At 41.8% G+C, this 15,792-nt stretch overlaps 1 protein-coding gene across 1 annotated transcript in view; it reads right to left on the reverse strand.

Annotated features, from left to right (window-relative positions):
• Positions 1 to 1,458: 1,458 nt before the first annotated feature.
• The window catches only part of LOC122542304 (ankyrin repeat and fibronectin type-III domain-containing protein 1-like), a 134,135-nt gene continuing 119,801 nt past the window's right edge, over positions 1,459 to 15,792 (reverse strand). The window contains exons 14-19 of the mRNA XM_043679914.1: positions 14,992 to 15,158; positions 12,717 to 12,867; positions 9,473 to 9,632; positions 7,148 to 7,314; positions 6,472 to 6,679; positions 1,459 to 4,313 (exon numbers count right to left, since the gene is read on the reverse strand). Coding sequence (XP_043535849.1) covers positions 3,880 to 4,313; positions 6,472 to 6,679; positions 7,148 to 7,314; positions 9,473 to 9,632; positions 12,717 to 12,867; positions 14,992 to 15,158 — 1,287 coding nt within the window. The 3' untranslated portion in view covers positions 1,459 to 3,879. The remainder of the gene's footprint in view (positions 4,314 to 6,471; positions 6,680 to 7,147; positions 7,315 to 9,472; positions 9,633 to 12,716; positions 12,868 to 14,991; positions 15,159 to 15,792) is intronic.

A 15,792-nucleotide genomic window follows, 5' to 3' on the forward strand; every position in this document is an offset into this window, starting at 1 on the left:
AATCCTTACAGTATGGAAGCAGGCCATTCTGCCCGTTGAGTCCACATCGGCCCTCCAAAGAACATCCTACCCAGATCCATTCCCTTACCCTATCTCTTTAACCCTACATTCCCCATGGCTAATCCATGTAGCCTGCACATCCTTCGACACTATCAGCAATTTGGTATTGCCAATCCACCTAAACTGCACAGCTTTGGAGGAAACCACAGCATCCGGAAGAAACCCATGCAGATATGGTGAGAATGTGCAAACTCCACACAGACAGTTGCTTGGGGGTGGAATCGACTCAAATGTAGGTGGTGATTATTTCAGAGATTAAGACAGCTAGATTAAGAAAGTCTTCCTCTGCAACCATTTCTCATAGGCAATGAAAATATTTCCTTCGATCTTCATGCTTTTGGATTGGGCAGTTTGGGGCAAGGTTTTGGGGCTCCCTCTCTGCCCTTCCAGCTACATTTGATTCCTGTTTGCAAAATGAACCCCTTCCTAACGTGGTGAGTGAAACTCAATTCGCCATTGCATACAGGTGTGCCAATGGAAAGCGTGGGTAACGATAGTTACTGTCCTGAATTATTACATTACATTATATCTGGTTCACAGAATGAGTGAGCAGAAAAGGAGGCCATTTGATTAGATTAGATTAGATTAGATTAGATTACTTACAGTGTGGAAACAGGCCCTTCGGCCCAACAAGTCCACACCGCCCCACCGAAGCGCAACCCACCCATACCCCTACATTTACCCTTTACCTAACACTACGGGCAATTTAGCATGGCCAATTAACCTGACCTGCACATCTTTGGACTGTGGGAGGAAACCGGAGCACCCGGAGGAAACCCACGCAGACACGGGGAGAATGTGCAAACTCCACACAGTCAGTCACCTGAGGCGGGAACTGAACCCGGGTCTCTGGCGCTGTGAGGCAGCAGTGCTAACCACTGTGCCACCGTGCTGCCCGTATTTGGCCCAATGTGCCTGTGCTGGCTCTTTGGCAGTGCTCTCTAATCAGTTTTCTGTTCTTTTTTGACAGACTATGATAACACTGAAGGCAGTTATCAATACTATGCATTGCTCCTCCTTGTTTATCTATTTACTTGTTAAATCTGTGGATGGCGATCTTGTGGCATAGTGGGTAGTGACCCTGTCTCTGAGACAGAAGCTCGAAGTTCAAGCCCCATGCCAGGATGTGACTGTGGGAAGTACATTCGTAACATGGCAAAATACATTCAGGAGAAAGTGAGGTCTGCAGATGCTGGAGATCAGAGCTGAAAATGTGTTGCTGGAACAACACAGCAGGTCAGGCAGCTTCCAGGGAACAGGAGAATTGACGTTTCGGGCATAAGCCCTTCTTCTGAAGAAGGGCTTATGCCCGAAACGTCGATTCTCCTGTTCCCTGGATGCTGCCTGACCTGCTGTGCTGTTCCAGCAACACATTTTCAGCTCAAAATACATTCAGGAGCAACCTTCAGTCCTTCAAACACATGTCAACGGCAAGCAGTAAGAATGGGACAGATTCCTGGTCAGCCATGTGGTGGAAACAATGATAGACCATTGACCACCACTGTCCATGGTTAAAGATCACAAGGTGCATGTAACATGCGCATATTAACAGAGCTATGCAGGACTCTGAGTGGTTCTGCAACACACTATCTGATGGGTATTTACAAACTAAGCTAATTCTAACCAAGTAATGTGACAAGGTGGCCTTAGTGAAAAGCAGCTTGCCTCCAAGATTGTGGGTCAAGCCCCACTCAGAAGCTGCACACACAGCCCTGAGATCCCCGCGCACACAGCCCCAGTATCCCTGTGCACGCAGCCCCAAGAACCCATGCATGGGCCCTGGGATGCCCGCGCACATGGCCCCGAGATTCCCACACATACATGCGCACGTGCGCGCGCGCACATACAGAGATCGAGATCTGTGCATATATTGTGATAAACTGTACACAATCTGTCAAACACCTACAGATGTTTTGATATACTAGTTACAGACTGACATATCTTGATTCAATTTATGCAATCTGAAATATCTACACAAGTTCAACAAGTCTCTACATGATTTTACAAGCCTGTACAGTCTGACATACTTTAAACCTGTATACAACACAACATACCTTAATATACTGCACACAGTCTGACATACCATTACAATTTGGCATACCTGTATGCAGTCTGGATTAACTTGCATCAACCTGTACATAGCTCAACACACTTGTACATAACTCAATGCATCTGTACACAGATCGACTGACCTCGATTTACCTGAACGAAGCCTGACATAAGTGAATATAGTGCTGCTGCAGTTCTGAATGAATTTTAAGCAAGGAAGTTCAAGGTTTAAATAAAACAGCAATTGAGTTTCCTTGGTCTACTCTTTGCTCATTTTACAATAGCATTCTCTGAGCCCTGCAACTGGATATGTGCCACTTGAATGGGCATCAGTACATGCTGTGCTGAAAAATTAAAATCCATCATAACATGATAATACATTCCTGAAGAGCTGAATGATGCAACCAGGGACCTCTTATGAAGTTTATAATTGCAGCGTCACTATCTTGCGTGTCTCAGTTTTTGGTCAACTGTCCTAATATTTCCTTCAATGGTTCATTGTCAAACTTTGTCTGTTCAATGATTCTGCGACATTAAGGGCACTAAATAAATGTAGCTTCTTGTTGATGCTAATGAACATTCTGAATTACCCACCAATGAGAACAGAGCTTAGCTCTTCCAGACTTCCAAGCCCACAACATACACACCAGTAAATAAGGAACAAGTACAAACACCACGGAGCAGCCTGGGCAGTGAAGGTATTTTGCAGGGCTTGGGGTTTGCAGACTCCAAATCTCTCAGCCAATATTAAGTAACTGATAACTGAGTCAGGGTCAACATGAGGGCTAACTGAGTTGTGGATCTGAATCACAGTGCCTGAAAGGGTGATGGATACATGGCACATGTGATAAACTGTACACAATCTATCATAAATCTATCGATGGCCTGATATACCTGTATTAGACTGATATATCTTGATTCAACTTACGCAATCTGATACATCTGCACAAGTTGTTGATCACCCTATGATCTATATGTCCTTGTATGGTATAATCTGCCTGTACTACACGCAAAACAAAACTTTTTACTGTACCAAGGTATATGTGACAACAATAAATCAAATCAAATAATGGATGCAATTTCAATAGAATTTTCAAAAGAGAACTGGATAAATATGGGTAAGTTTGCAGTCAATGGGGAATACGCGGTCAGTGTGGGACTAACAGGAGAGATTGTTTTCAAGAGATAATACAAACACAATGGGCTGAACTGCCTACTTCATTGCTAATTATTCTACAATTTCATGATATTAAAGGATAAACATACCACAAATGCTGGGAATTAGTAAATAATTGATACATCAAACTGTTGACAGAAATTTGCTCTTCAAAGACTGAGCATCTTGATCCTTGTAGGATCTATTGCTCCTGAAACCATGTCCGTTTCTCTTTGAAAACTTGGCTAGAGGGGGAGCTAAACTCATTCAAGATCATCCCACAAATATGCTTCAATTCCCAACTTGAGAAGAAGATGGGTGTGATTATCTCCACTTGCCACAACTGCCATGCTCTGCCTTTTACAATTTTGACTGAGGTGTCCTGAGGGGACCTCCCACACTCACCTAACCAACAGACAGAAGAGCCTGACCCCTTCTATCTGAACTGAACTGCAAGTCTCAGGGAACACAGGCTAGTATCTAACTCATTGCAATGTCCAAGTGACCCCTTCACTCTTTCCAAAAAACACCTTAAAGATACTTGAGACTCTTTACTCAGAGCAAGAAATAATTTACATTGGAACGATGAGTCCAACTTTAAGGTAACAGGATTCTTAAGTCTCCTGCGATGTCTTGATCCACTCAACCAGACTGCATCCAGGTAGACTGATGTGTCGGACAATCTCACTGCTGAAACTGTATGGTCCTTCACGATCAAACTCCTCAGTGCCTTCATCCATTGATCCTGGCTGTGACCAGAATTTGTAGGTGCTGACTTCCTTCAGTGTCCGCTCGGTAAATTCCAGACTCCCAGTCCGATGGAACTCTCTGTCAGCTCCCTTGTGTCTGTGCTGTCCTCTGTGGAGATCTACATGTTGCAATGGTTTTTTACTGTCTGTGTCCATCACAATGCTTGTCCTGGAGTGATGGTGCTCACTGCCCTGGGGGTCCATCCAGTCCAGTTGATCAGAGCTCAGGGAGAGTTTCGAATCACAGTCTCTCTCCATTGGCCAGAAAACATCATCTTCATCTGTAATTTCTTTACACTCTGAAAAAAATTGCAGACACAAATCTAATTAAGTCATATCTTCTGAAATTAAGAAGAATGAGAAGTGATGTCACTGAAACATACAAGCTTCTGAAGGGGTTTGATTGGGCAGACACTGAGAAGCTGTTTCTACTGCAAATCTAGAACAGGTGGGCACAGCCTCAGGGTAAGGAGAAGCAAGTGAAGATTGCAGATGCTGGAGATCAGAGTCCAGAGTGTGGTGCTGGAAAAGAACAGTAGGTCATCAAATTCCTCACCAAATTAAAATGTCTTCTTTATATCTACTCTATCAACCCTTGCATCATTTTAAAGGTTTCTATCAAGTTCTATGTTAATGAAGGGGTAACTGATTAAGTACTTCACTGGATGGATGTGGAGGCAAATAATCAGCGGAGCTGGACTTTCCTGTTGTGTGATCTGGCATAAATCTCTGACCAGAAACGCATATACCTGAACTCTGTCCAACCAACATTTTAACTTCTTGTATTTAACAACATCCTCCTTTTGTAAGTTTGAAATGTGCCCACATGATGCAAATGAGCAAATTATGCTAAACTTTCATAAAATATTAGTTAGATCTATATTGGAGTATTGTGTCCAATTTTAGGCACCAGACCTTGGAAGCTTGTCAAAGCCAAGGAGAGGATACAGGGAATATTTTACTAGAATGGTACCAGCAAAGAGGGACTTGTGTTCTGTGGAGAAACTGAAGAAGGTGGGATTGATCTCCTTAGAGCAGAGAAGGTGTAGGAGAGATTTAATGCAGGTGTTCAAAATATTGATGAATTTTAATAAAGGACTAATTGTTTCTGCTCACACATGAACACAGATTTAAAGGGCAAAAGATCCTATGATTGAAGATGAGGAGAGTTTTAGACAGAGCCTTATTCTGATCGGAATGTTCTTTCTGAATGGAGGCACATTCAACAAGAACTTTCAATAAGGAATTGGAATACATAAAAGAACAAAAATATGCCAAACTGTCAGGCAAATGCAGGGGCATGTAATTAATTGGGGAGCTCCTTTGAAGAAGCAGAACAGGTACAATAGGCCAAATGGGCTCATTCTGTGCTGTATCAATTTATGACTGCTAAGCTTAAGAGTGTCCTGTCAGAAGAATGCACCTCTAAGACTTTGAATCCCAAAGTGCACACAATGATTCAGCTAGAGTTTAAGTATGAACAACTGAATTTGCATTTATATAGCATTTTTACAATCTCAGGATGGTCCAAAGTACCACCACCAATGAAGTACAATTTGGGGACTTAGCACTGTATAATGTAGCAAACTTAAGTCATAATTTACACACACGGAATTCCCAGAAGTGGGACACATGGCCAGGGTATTATGCAAGGGTTGAAAGGGTAGATATATAGAAGACATTTTAATTTGGTGGAGAATTTGATGACCTGCTTTTCTTTTGTTGCAATATATTATGTATAACGAAGAGAAAGACAATTTGGCCTAATTAGTTTGTGCCAGCCATTATACTCTTCACAAGTCTTGCCTGATCCCAGCCACATATTTCAGCCTTTTAGCATATATTTTCTCTTATTTAATTATCTAGTTTCCTTTTGAGCCTCCATCTCATGTCTTGTAGAATTGAGTTTCACATTCTAATCTTCAATAAATGTTGCTCAGAGAACCCGAACAACTCGCTGGTTCTTCACAAGGAGCAAGGGGATGGTTTAGATCACCTGAGAGGACAGACAATAAGAAACCTTGGGTTTCCAATTAACAGAATGACAGAAACTTCATTAGAGTCAAATTAATCCTGCATCGATGGCTTCAGTTTCTGGAACGGAACTTGAAATTACACCTTATGACTGAGAAGAGCTGGCAAAGCTGACACCATTCCCCAAGACAGTTATTGCTTGTCCAATTGGGACAGTTCTATCCATCAAAACACTGTGTTGTTGGTTACTTGAAGATAATTGGGGGAGAAAAATCCCAATCAAGTTTCATCTCTGAAACAAGTTGACTGATCAATATTTAACTTTCAGCAACACTGGCCTGTAGCAACGTGGTTGAACATCTGAAAGGACTCAGCTAGCAGGCTTCTCCATAAACCAAGGGTGGGCCAGTCTTGTCAGCAATGCTCATATCCCACAAATAAAAACAGACCTGAACCCCACCAGTTTTCATCTGTTTTATTCACCTGGATATTCCCTCTTCCTGTCATCAACTGGAGAACAGGCAGTGGAATTCACACGCTCTGCGACCGATTCTGGTTTCTCATCTACCCCCACAATACTTGAAATCTCCAGGATCCAGCACAGAGGTGTGCCAGTGGGAGGTTGTCTGTACCGAGCATACTGTAGTACATCTGTAATCCAACGGACCTCCCTCCAAATGTCATCCAATTGCTAAAATTGAAACAGATTTAATTTGTTTGTAAATATTGTACGAAATAGGGAAGAAAGATGAAAAAGGGAGAGAAGGAATAGAGAAGGAAGGGATGGAAAGAGAGAGAGAGTGACGAAGAGGAAGGAAGGGATGAATAAAGAGAAAAATTGAGGGAGAGGAGGAGGGAGGAAGGCATGGGAGAGGCTGGGAGCAAGGGGAGGAAGAAGAAGGAATGAGAGAGGGGTTGAGAAGGGATGACATGGAGACGTCATAAGAGACAGACAGATGGAATGAGGGGAGGGAGAGAGGGAAAGGTGGAGAGATGGCAGAAGGGAGTAAGAGGAAAGGATAAAGAGGGAGGAAGGGAAGGAGGAATTAAGGGAAGATTGAGTGAATGAGGAAGGAATGATAAGGAAAGCAGGTATCATCACTGTATAATGCCATGACTGTTTCAAGAGATGGAACATTCTGTTAAAGGTACCATTTACCTGAATAAGGTCTATAACTTGTCTGTGTTTCTCCTTTGCTTCGATTAATTCAGTGTTATCTATAGCTTCTCTCAAAGCTTGTTGTGACAGCAGCGAGTCAAGTTCCAATAAAATTGAAGCCTGGCAGTACTTTGTGAAGAGCTCCTGCTCGTAGGTCGAGAAATGCACTGTAATAACCAGTTGTTAGAGGTTAGATTTTTATAAATGAACAAGGAGTGAACAAATGGTTGATTAAAAATATCTGTGCCCTCTTGTTTTGGATGAATTCACCAGAGCTCTTGGTTTTATTGTGTATCATCATAAAATGATACAGCATACGACAGCATTCAGGCAGATATGTGCAAAACTGAGTACATGGATTTGACAGATTAGCCATGATTTAATTAAGTATTAGAACAGACTCAAGTAGCCAAAATACTGAATCCTGAAAGTTGCTATTTTACAACTCTGATTGTCTTAAGCATTTCAGTTAGATCACCTTTCTTAACCTTCTATATGTAAGGGAATATAAACTAATCAATGTAACCTTTACTCATAATTTAACCCTTGTGGCCGGGTATCTCCCTGGTGAATCATGGCTGATCCTCTAAAGTGACACCACTTTCCCAACCCATCCCTTGTTTTCCTCAGTTCCCGAACGTCAATTGTTCTCTTGAATATTCTTATTGCCTGATCATCCACAGCAATCTGAAGTACAGAATTCCAAATTTTACAACCTTGAGTGAAGAAGTTTCTCCTCATCCCAAAATGGTTGACCCCTTATCCTGTGATTGTGGCCCTAGCTCTATATTCGCCAGGAACTAAGTAAGGAGAGTAACAAATCTATTACTATGTTTGGAGTCTTCCTTCAATTTTTTTTTAGAAAATGTGGTCAGTGGTACTAATTTGATACATTTCCCCCCCAATTTCAAGCACCCCCGATCAGAGATTAGAAAGACTTATATAAATATAGGACCTTTCAAGACCGTAGGATGTTCCCAAAGCGCTTCACAGTTAATTAATTAATTTTGTACAGAAGTGACCTTTATGATTTACCCTGCTTATTTGCAGGAATAAACCCCTCATCTCCACATTAACAAATGTATCTCACTCCCCAGTTTGGGACAACATTCCCTACTGGGTCAGGGAATTTTACTATTTTCAGGCTACAAAGATACTGTGGCTTGAAGAGGTGTATTTTGTCCTAGTTTTCTTTATGAAGAAAGGCTGAGACAGAGGTGACAGATCAAAGCCAATAAAATAAACAAATTGTGAAGTCTTGGGTTTTTAAAAAAAATTGGAACAATAAAAGCACTCTGATTTGGTGGGGCCAAGTTCCCACAGAACCAGGATTTCTAGTTTTAGATTTCAGTAGCAGCTATTGGGGTCTTGAAACTGGATGTGGAAGTTCTTATTCCACTCTCTGCTACAGCTAAAAGCCAGGGTCCTTTTCCTGTTGCTTGAATTACATGTGAAACAATCTATTTGCCTTTGCCAAGGGTGTGTTTATGGGATGTTACCATATTGGAACAGTTAATTAGTAGCAGTTTATATATTAGTATTTTGATCGATTTACAGTTAAGCCAATTCTTTTCTTTGTTTCATTTGTATTTTAACTGTAGTGTAAAAATAAACTATGTTTTGATTAAAATAGAATAGTTTGACCAATTGGATTGCATCAGGAACGCAACGTCTTACACTTACCTTTAAAATGAGAACAAATTAGAATCTAGGCTATCTTCTTAATACATTTTAAGGGGTTTTGTCTGGTCCATAACAAGACATAGGCAGAATTCTTGGATGGAATGTCCAACTTAGTGGTTTTTTTTGCGTAAGGCTCATGTGCACCATGAAACTGTCAAAAATCACCTCATCTAAAGTCTTCCTAGTTCTGAGAAAAAGTGAGAAGTGGAATCTACAGGTGAGGAAGATCTTGTGTTGATCCCAGTGCAATAATAACTGATGAGGAGAAAGTGAATACTGCAGGTGCTGGAGATCAGAGTCAAGAGTGTGGTGCTGGAAAAGCACAGCTGGTCAGGCAGCATCGAAAGAGCAGCAGAATCAACATTTGGGGAATAAGCCCTTCATTCCTGAAACGTCCATTCTCCTGCTCCTTCTATGTTGCCTGACCTGTTGTGCTTTTCCAGCACCACACTCTCGACTCCAATATTAATTGATCTCAGCTTTATGTTAGAAAAGGGGGTAACAAAGTTATGGAACTAAGGTACAAACATTGAGGATAAGCATGTTCTAACAGAATGTGGAACTGGCTTAAAAGGCTGAATGGTCTGCTCCTGTTCATATACTTCACATAGACGTAAATCAGTTCACAATGGCCTTACCCACCAAGCTCGAAGATTTGAAGTGGCAGGGTCAGAAACCCTGAGGGATGTCCATCCTGTCCTGGGGCTGAGCACACATCATCAGAGGGAGGCAGCAACAGGAGGAAGGAGACTTCATGTCCAAACTCCAACACTTCCTGGGTGTACAGACGAAAATCTGCAGCCTAAAAACAGAGAAAACTTTCAGGCTACAATTCAGCTCTGAAATCTTCATACCCAAATAAAATGAGTTGAATGAGGGTGACTCAGTAAACCAAATGGAAAACAGGAGGAGGAGACATTCGGCCCTTTAAGCCTTCTCTGCCATTCAATATGATCATGGCTGACCATCCAAACCTGTTCCTGCTTTCTCCCATTATTCTTTGACCTCTTTAGCCCTAAGAACTATATCTAACTCCTTTTTGGAAACATTCAATGTTTTGGCCTCAACCACTTTCTGTGGTAGGGAATTTCATAGCCTCACCACTGTCTGGGTGAAAAAATTTCTCCTCATTTCAGTCCTAACTGGCCTACCCTATATCCTCAAGTTATGACCTGTGGTTCTGGACTCTCTGGTCATCAGGGACATCCTTTCTTCAATTACCCTTTTGGAATTTGATAGGTACCCATGAGGTCCCCTCTTTATTCTTTTAACCTCCAGTGAGTATAATCCTAACCAATTCAACTTCTCCTCATGTGTCAGTCTGTCATCCTAGGAATCAACCTTTGCTGCACTCACTCCAGAGGCAGAACATCCTTCCTCAGATGTGAAGACCAAAACTGAACACAATACTCCAGGTGTGATCTCACCAAGGCCTTGTACAACTGCAGCAAGATATCCTTGCACCTGTACTCAAATCCTCTCATGATGAAGGGTAACATATCATTTATCTGCTGCACCTACATTCATACATTCTAGTACATGAAAAAGTACAAGGACATCTGGGTCTTGTTGCACCTCCACCTATTGTGACCTATCACCATTCAGATAATAATCTGCCTTCCAGATTTTACTACCAAAGTGGATAACCTCTCACTTATCCATTTTATACTTCATCTCCCATGCAAATGTCCACTCACTCAACTTGTCCAAATTATACTGAAGCATCTCTGAATCCTCCTCACAACTCAGTTTCCCACCCAGCTTGGTGTTGTCCAAAAACTTGGAGATATTGTATTTAGTTTGCTAAATCATGAATGTATGTTGTGAATAGTTTGGGTCCAAACATTGAGTATTGTGCTACTCCACTAGTCCCTGCCCTGCCACTTGGAAGGCCTGTTTATTCCTACTCTGTTTCCTGTCTGCCAAACAGTTCTCTATCCAAGTCAGTACATCACCCCCAGTTCCATGCACTTTAATTTAAATGCTAATCTCTTATGTAGGCCCTTAATAAAGCCTTCTGAAAACCCAAGCAGATCATATCCACCAGCTCCCCCTTATCAACTCTCCTAGTTACATTCGCAAAATTCCAGTAAATTTGTCAAGCATGATTTCCCTTTCATAAATCCATGCAGACTCTTTCCAATGCTGTTACCGTGCTCTGCTATTAAATCTTTTAGAATGGACTCTAACATTTTCCCCACTGCTGACATAAGGCTAACCAGTCTATGATTCCCTGTTTTCTCTCTCTACCTCTATTTTTCAATAGTGGAGTTATATTAGCCATTCTCTAATTCATGAAAGATGACGATGAATGCATCCACTATTTCTACAGCCATTCCCTTAAGTATTCTGAGATGTGGATTATTGTGCACTGAGGAATTATGGACCTTCAATCTCATCAATTTCCTAACACCATTTATCTGCAAATTCTGATTTTTTCAGTTCCTCCCTTTCAATACATCCTGTGTTCTCCAACATTTTTGGGACATTATCTGTGTCCCACTTTGTGAAGACTGAACCAAATATGTATTTAATTGGTCTGCCATCTCTTTGTTCCTCAATATAATTTCCCTGCTTCTGACTGTAAGGGACCTATAACTGTCATCACCAATCTTTTTCTCTTTGCATACCTGCAGATGCTTTTGAAATCAGTTTGTATGTATCCTGCAAGCTTACTCTTGTACTATATTTCTCCCTTCTTATTCAATCCCTTTGTCCTCCTCTGCCAAATAGGAATTGACCAGAAGCTCACCTGGACTTGCAACACAAAATTTTGTCTACAAGAGCAGGCCAAAAGCTAGGAATTCTGCAGTGAGTAATTTATCTCGATCCTCCCCAAAGGCTATCACCATTTACAAAGCATATGTGAGGAGTATAGTGGAATATTTCACACTTGCCAGGATAAGTACAGCTCTAACAACACTGAAGAAGCTTGACATGATCCAGTATAAAACAACCCAACCAACACATTAAATATTCCCTCTCTCCACCATTGATGCTCAATAGTGGCAGTGTGTATCATCTATAATATGCACTGCAGCACTTATCAAGACTTCTTCAACAGTGTCTTCCAAACGTGCAGTCTCTACCATCTGTTGCACTGCGACACCACCAGTTGCACTTCCCCTCCAAGGAACATATCATCCTGACTAGGAAATATATCACAGCTCCTTCACCGTAACTGAGTCAAACTCATGGAACTCCCTCCCTAACAGCACTGTGGGTGTACCATATGGACTGAAGACTTTCAAGAAAACACTTCATATATACCAACAGGGCAAATGGAGTTGGGCAATAACTTGCTAAAAGTATTCTCAATTCATGACTATTTAAGTAATGCTTAATTTCAGAGAAGGATTCTCCCTCCTGTACCAACGTAACAACTCCCTTGCCCACACCTGGTCACCACAGTGGATCAGGTGACCAACCTGGTACCTGTGTGTACCATAACTGTCAGGTTGGCTGAGAAGGATCTCTCAGGTCTATCGTTAAAGAACTATAAAAAATGAACCTGAAAATAGAATATTCTGTAAATACAGAACGGGTTCATCAGCACTTGAAAGGAAGAGGAGGAAGCCATTCTGCCCTTTGAGTCTTTTCTGATCAATTACTTATATCCCGGCTGTCTTAGACTCACAAATCTTTAAAACCTGCTTTGTAAAGACGGCTTGAATCAAAGTTCAAAACTTTGTGCCACTTCTTTATCTTAAGGAAGCATTAAGGTTGTCCCCCTTCTTTTAGAGATGGGACCAGACCTACTGTATATTTCTAATCAAAAAGAACAATTTTGGAATTAGTTTTTCCACCCAGTGCTTACTGCCCTTCTATTATCTGCACAGCTAAAGGTTATTGCTTCAATGTGAAAATTGTACACAGTGGGGATTACCTGAACAAGAGCCATGTCCAGATGCTGGAGGAGGTTTTTCACAGCTGTACGTAGCCCGTCTAGAAAAGTACACAGTGAGCTCCCTGTGTTTCCCTCTGTGGCAATAGAATCAGTCAGGGATGATACACTTCGTAACCATTCCCACTCCTCCCTGCAACCAACAAAATGAGATAAGGTTTCTCACTGGAGCCTGGACTGAGAGGGACTGTTCATTGTCTGGCACTCTGAAGACAGGCTGGTATGTCTAATGTAACTTAATGAATCGGACATGGCAGCATTCTTGAATGGCACTTTTGGACTTGATTGAAATTGTTGTGTAAATGTTTTGACACACACAGCCTATTGCTGTTTATGAGCCTGTTTACTTTATGCCTCTCCAGGCACAATACTTGTGATGCTTCTGTCACACACTGGACTGCCAGTCTGATTTGAAATGCTTTGGAAAGAGATGCAGGGAAATCAGAGGGTTTCCCAAAAGGCAATATGTCAGTGAATTTGGTTGTGTGGAGTTACTTTGCCTGGTGACAGGTGTTCTTTATGTATAGGCCAGAAAAGGTGAATAAAGAGGAATGCTGTAGGCAATACCCACTATGATGATATCATATTGACTTTTGGGCAGCACAAGTTAGGATCTTGCAGGCTAAAACCTAATATTTGGCTTTCCTCAAGATCTCTGTAACAAGTGTTCATCATATCAGTGTAACCTGTAACTAACTGCTGACATGCAATAAACTACATATTGTTAACTACAGAACAGTCTTCCAACTAGACTAGGCAGTGGTTACCCTCTAACATATTAGGATGAGCAGGCTCTGTAGTTTTCTGCTTTGAAGAGGATAGTGGCAGTATCTTCGCCATTAGCAGCAGCCTGTACAGTGTACAGAGATGGCATGTTTGTTACAACAGTGGGAAGAGGAAGATTAGCTGGGGATGACAGACTGTGAACTGGGCTGACCGATACAGATATATTACTTTATGACAGCATTAAACAATGCTAAAAGAAGTCTCTGTGAAAGTTCAACCAGTGAGTTAACAGACATTTACAAAAAGATCACTTGGGATCTTTAGTCTTTATGTGGACGTGGCCATAGCTAGCAAGGCCAGGATTTATGGCTCATTCCTAATCAACCCTCAAATTGAGTGGCTTGTTCATCCATTTCAGAGGGTAGTTAAGAGCCAAGTATAATGACTTAGGTCTGGAGTCACATATAGGCTAGACCAGGTAAGGACATTATTGAATCAGAAGAACTTGTACAATAATTGGTAATAGTTGTCACGGTTACCATTACTGAGATCACCTTTGAATTTCAGAACTTTAAATTGTACCTGCTTTCACAGTGAGAATTTGAACCCGTATTCCCCTGGACATTAACCTAGGTAATTCCCACTATGTCACTGTCTCCTCACAATATGAATTGATACTATTGGCAATCCAAACAAGACTAGGGGAAGTCACTAGGTCCATCTTGGCTCATTTGTCTAAAGTGACACAAATATCCCCAAGTGTAAGATACATTGTCCCTTCAATTAATCCAAAGAATTTTTCTCCATCACTATATGTATGACTCTTTTCCACATGTTGGTCATTCTGAATGAAGATCTTCCTCACATCAACCCATCCTTTTACTGAGTTGAAACTATGGCCCCTGTCTTACTCTTGCAATTTAACTTAGAGTAGTCTTACAGTTCCCCAATCTCCCAGGTGCTTACATTACAGACCAAAAAACCTTCAGTTTCACATCGCATGAATACTAAGAGCTGTTCCCATCTAGAAGCAGAAATCCATCAGCTAGAAAGTGCCCAAGTTACTGAGGCAATTTTGCTGTGGCTGGTTGTAGTCTTGGAGGTAATGTCACATGACCCTCCTGTCTGCTAACCACTCTGTCGCTGTGTGCTCCCAAAATTGGTAATTTATCCATCCAGAGAACACCATGCCCCTCAGACCAATTCCATAGAGGTATCACACTCCATTAGCCGATTAATGGATTCTGGTTGCAGGGAGGGCTATCCAGGAGATCCTCTTCAGTTCCTGAAGCTTCCAGATCGGTTGGTAACCTTAGGCTGGAATCTTGGGTAGGAATCACCATTTGGACAATAGACACAAGCTTGCAAAGAAAGAAGTGAGGGCCATTGGATGAGAGAGGTAACTGAAGGTGGGAGCATGAGGATCTGATATGTCTTGGGATAAAAGCTTATGCAGAACAAAATTAGAAAAAGAGAGTGAGTTTGAAGAGCTTGAGAATATAAAAAGAAACATTCTGATTATTTCTATTACCGGGATATGTTCTTGTTGTCCCGTATCTTGGTGTGACAGAGTACGTTGGGCACCCTGTATGGAACGAGGACTTTAATCTGATCCACAGAACTGCAGAGCTTTAGATAACCGAGGTAGAGACCTGGAGGTAAGGCCTGGTTGACTCTCAGGTAATAATCCAGTTTGTCCTGGAGAAGAACAAAAATAAAAGTGTCAAAGTGGGTCAACTTTTCTTGTTAACAAATAAGAGATCCTTTCACCCTATCCACTCCAGCAAACTGGATTTAAAGGTGGAGCAATGGTGATGGTTTTGAAAGGTAAGAGGCAAGCTTTGGGAGACAAGACAATGGATTACCATAAGCCCCAGGATAGGACATTGGATGGTCAGTAGTTTAATGAGAAGGAGCTCAAAGGGGCAGGATGTACTTCTCACAGCCAGGGCAAGCTCAGAAGATGTTTAAAGGGAAATGAAAGAGAGAGAGACAGAGAAGGAGACTCAGTATCAGGGCTAGCACAGAGGAGCCTTAGACATGTTGGGATCCAGTGAGCAAGGGATAGGTTAGGAGACAACAGAGAGAGGGGAAATAGTGTACTGGTGATAGATTAGATCCCCTACAGTGCGGAAACAGGCCCTTTGGCCCAACCAGTCCACACCGACCCTCCGAAGAGTAACCCACCCAGACCCATTTCCCTTTGACTAATGCACCTAGCACTATGGACAATTTAGCATGGCCAATTCACATAACCTGAGCTGAAAATGTGTTGCTGGAAAAGCGCGGCAGGTCAGGCAGCATCCAGGGAACAGGAGAATCGACATTTCGG

The sequence above is a fragment of the Chiloscyllium plagiosum genome, chromosome 39 (genome assembly GCF_004010195.1).
Source record: "Chiloscyllium plagiosum isolate BGI_BamShark_2017 chromosome 39, ASM401019v2, whole genome shotgun sequence".
NCBI classification, from domain to species: domain Eukaryota; kingdom Metazoa; phylum Chordata; class Chondrichthyes; order Orectolobiformes; family Hemiscylliidae; genus Chiloscyllium; species Chiloscyllium plagiosum.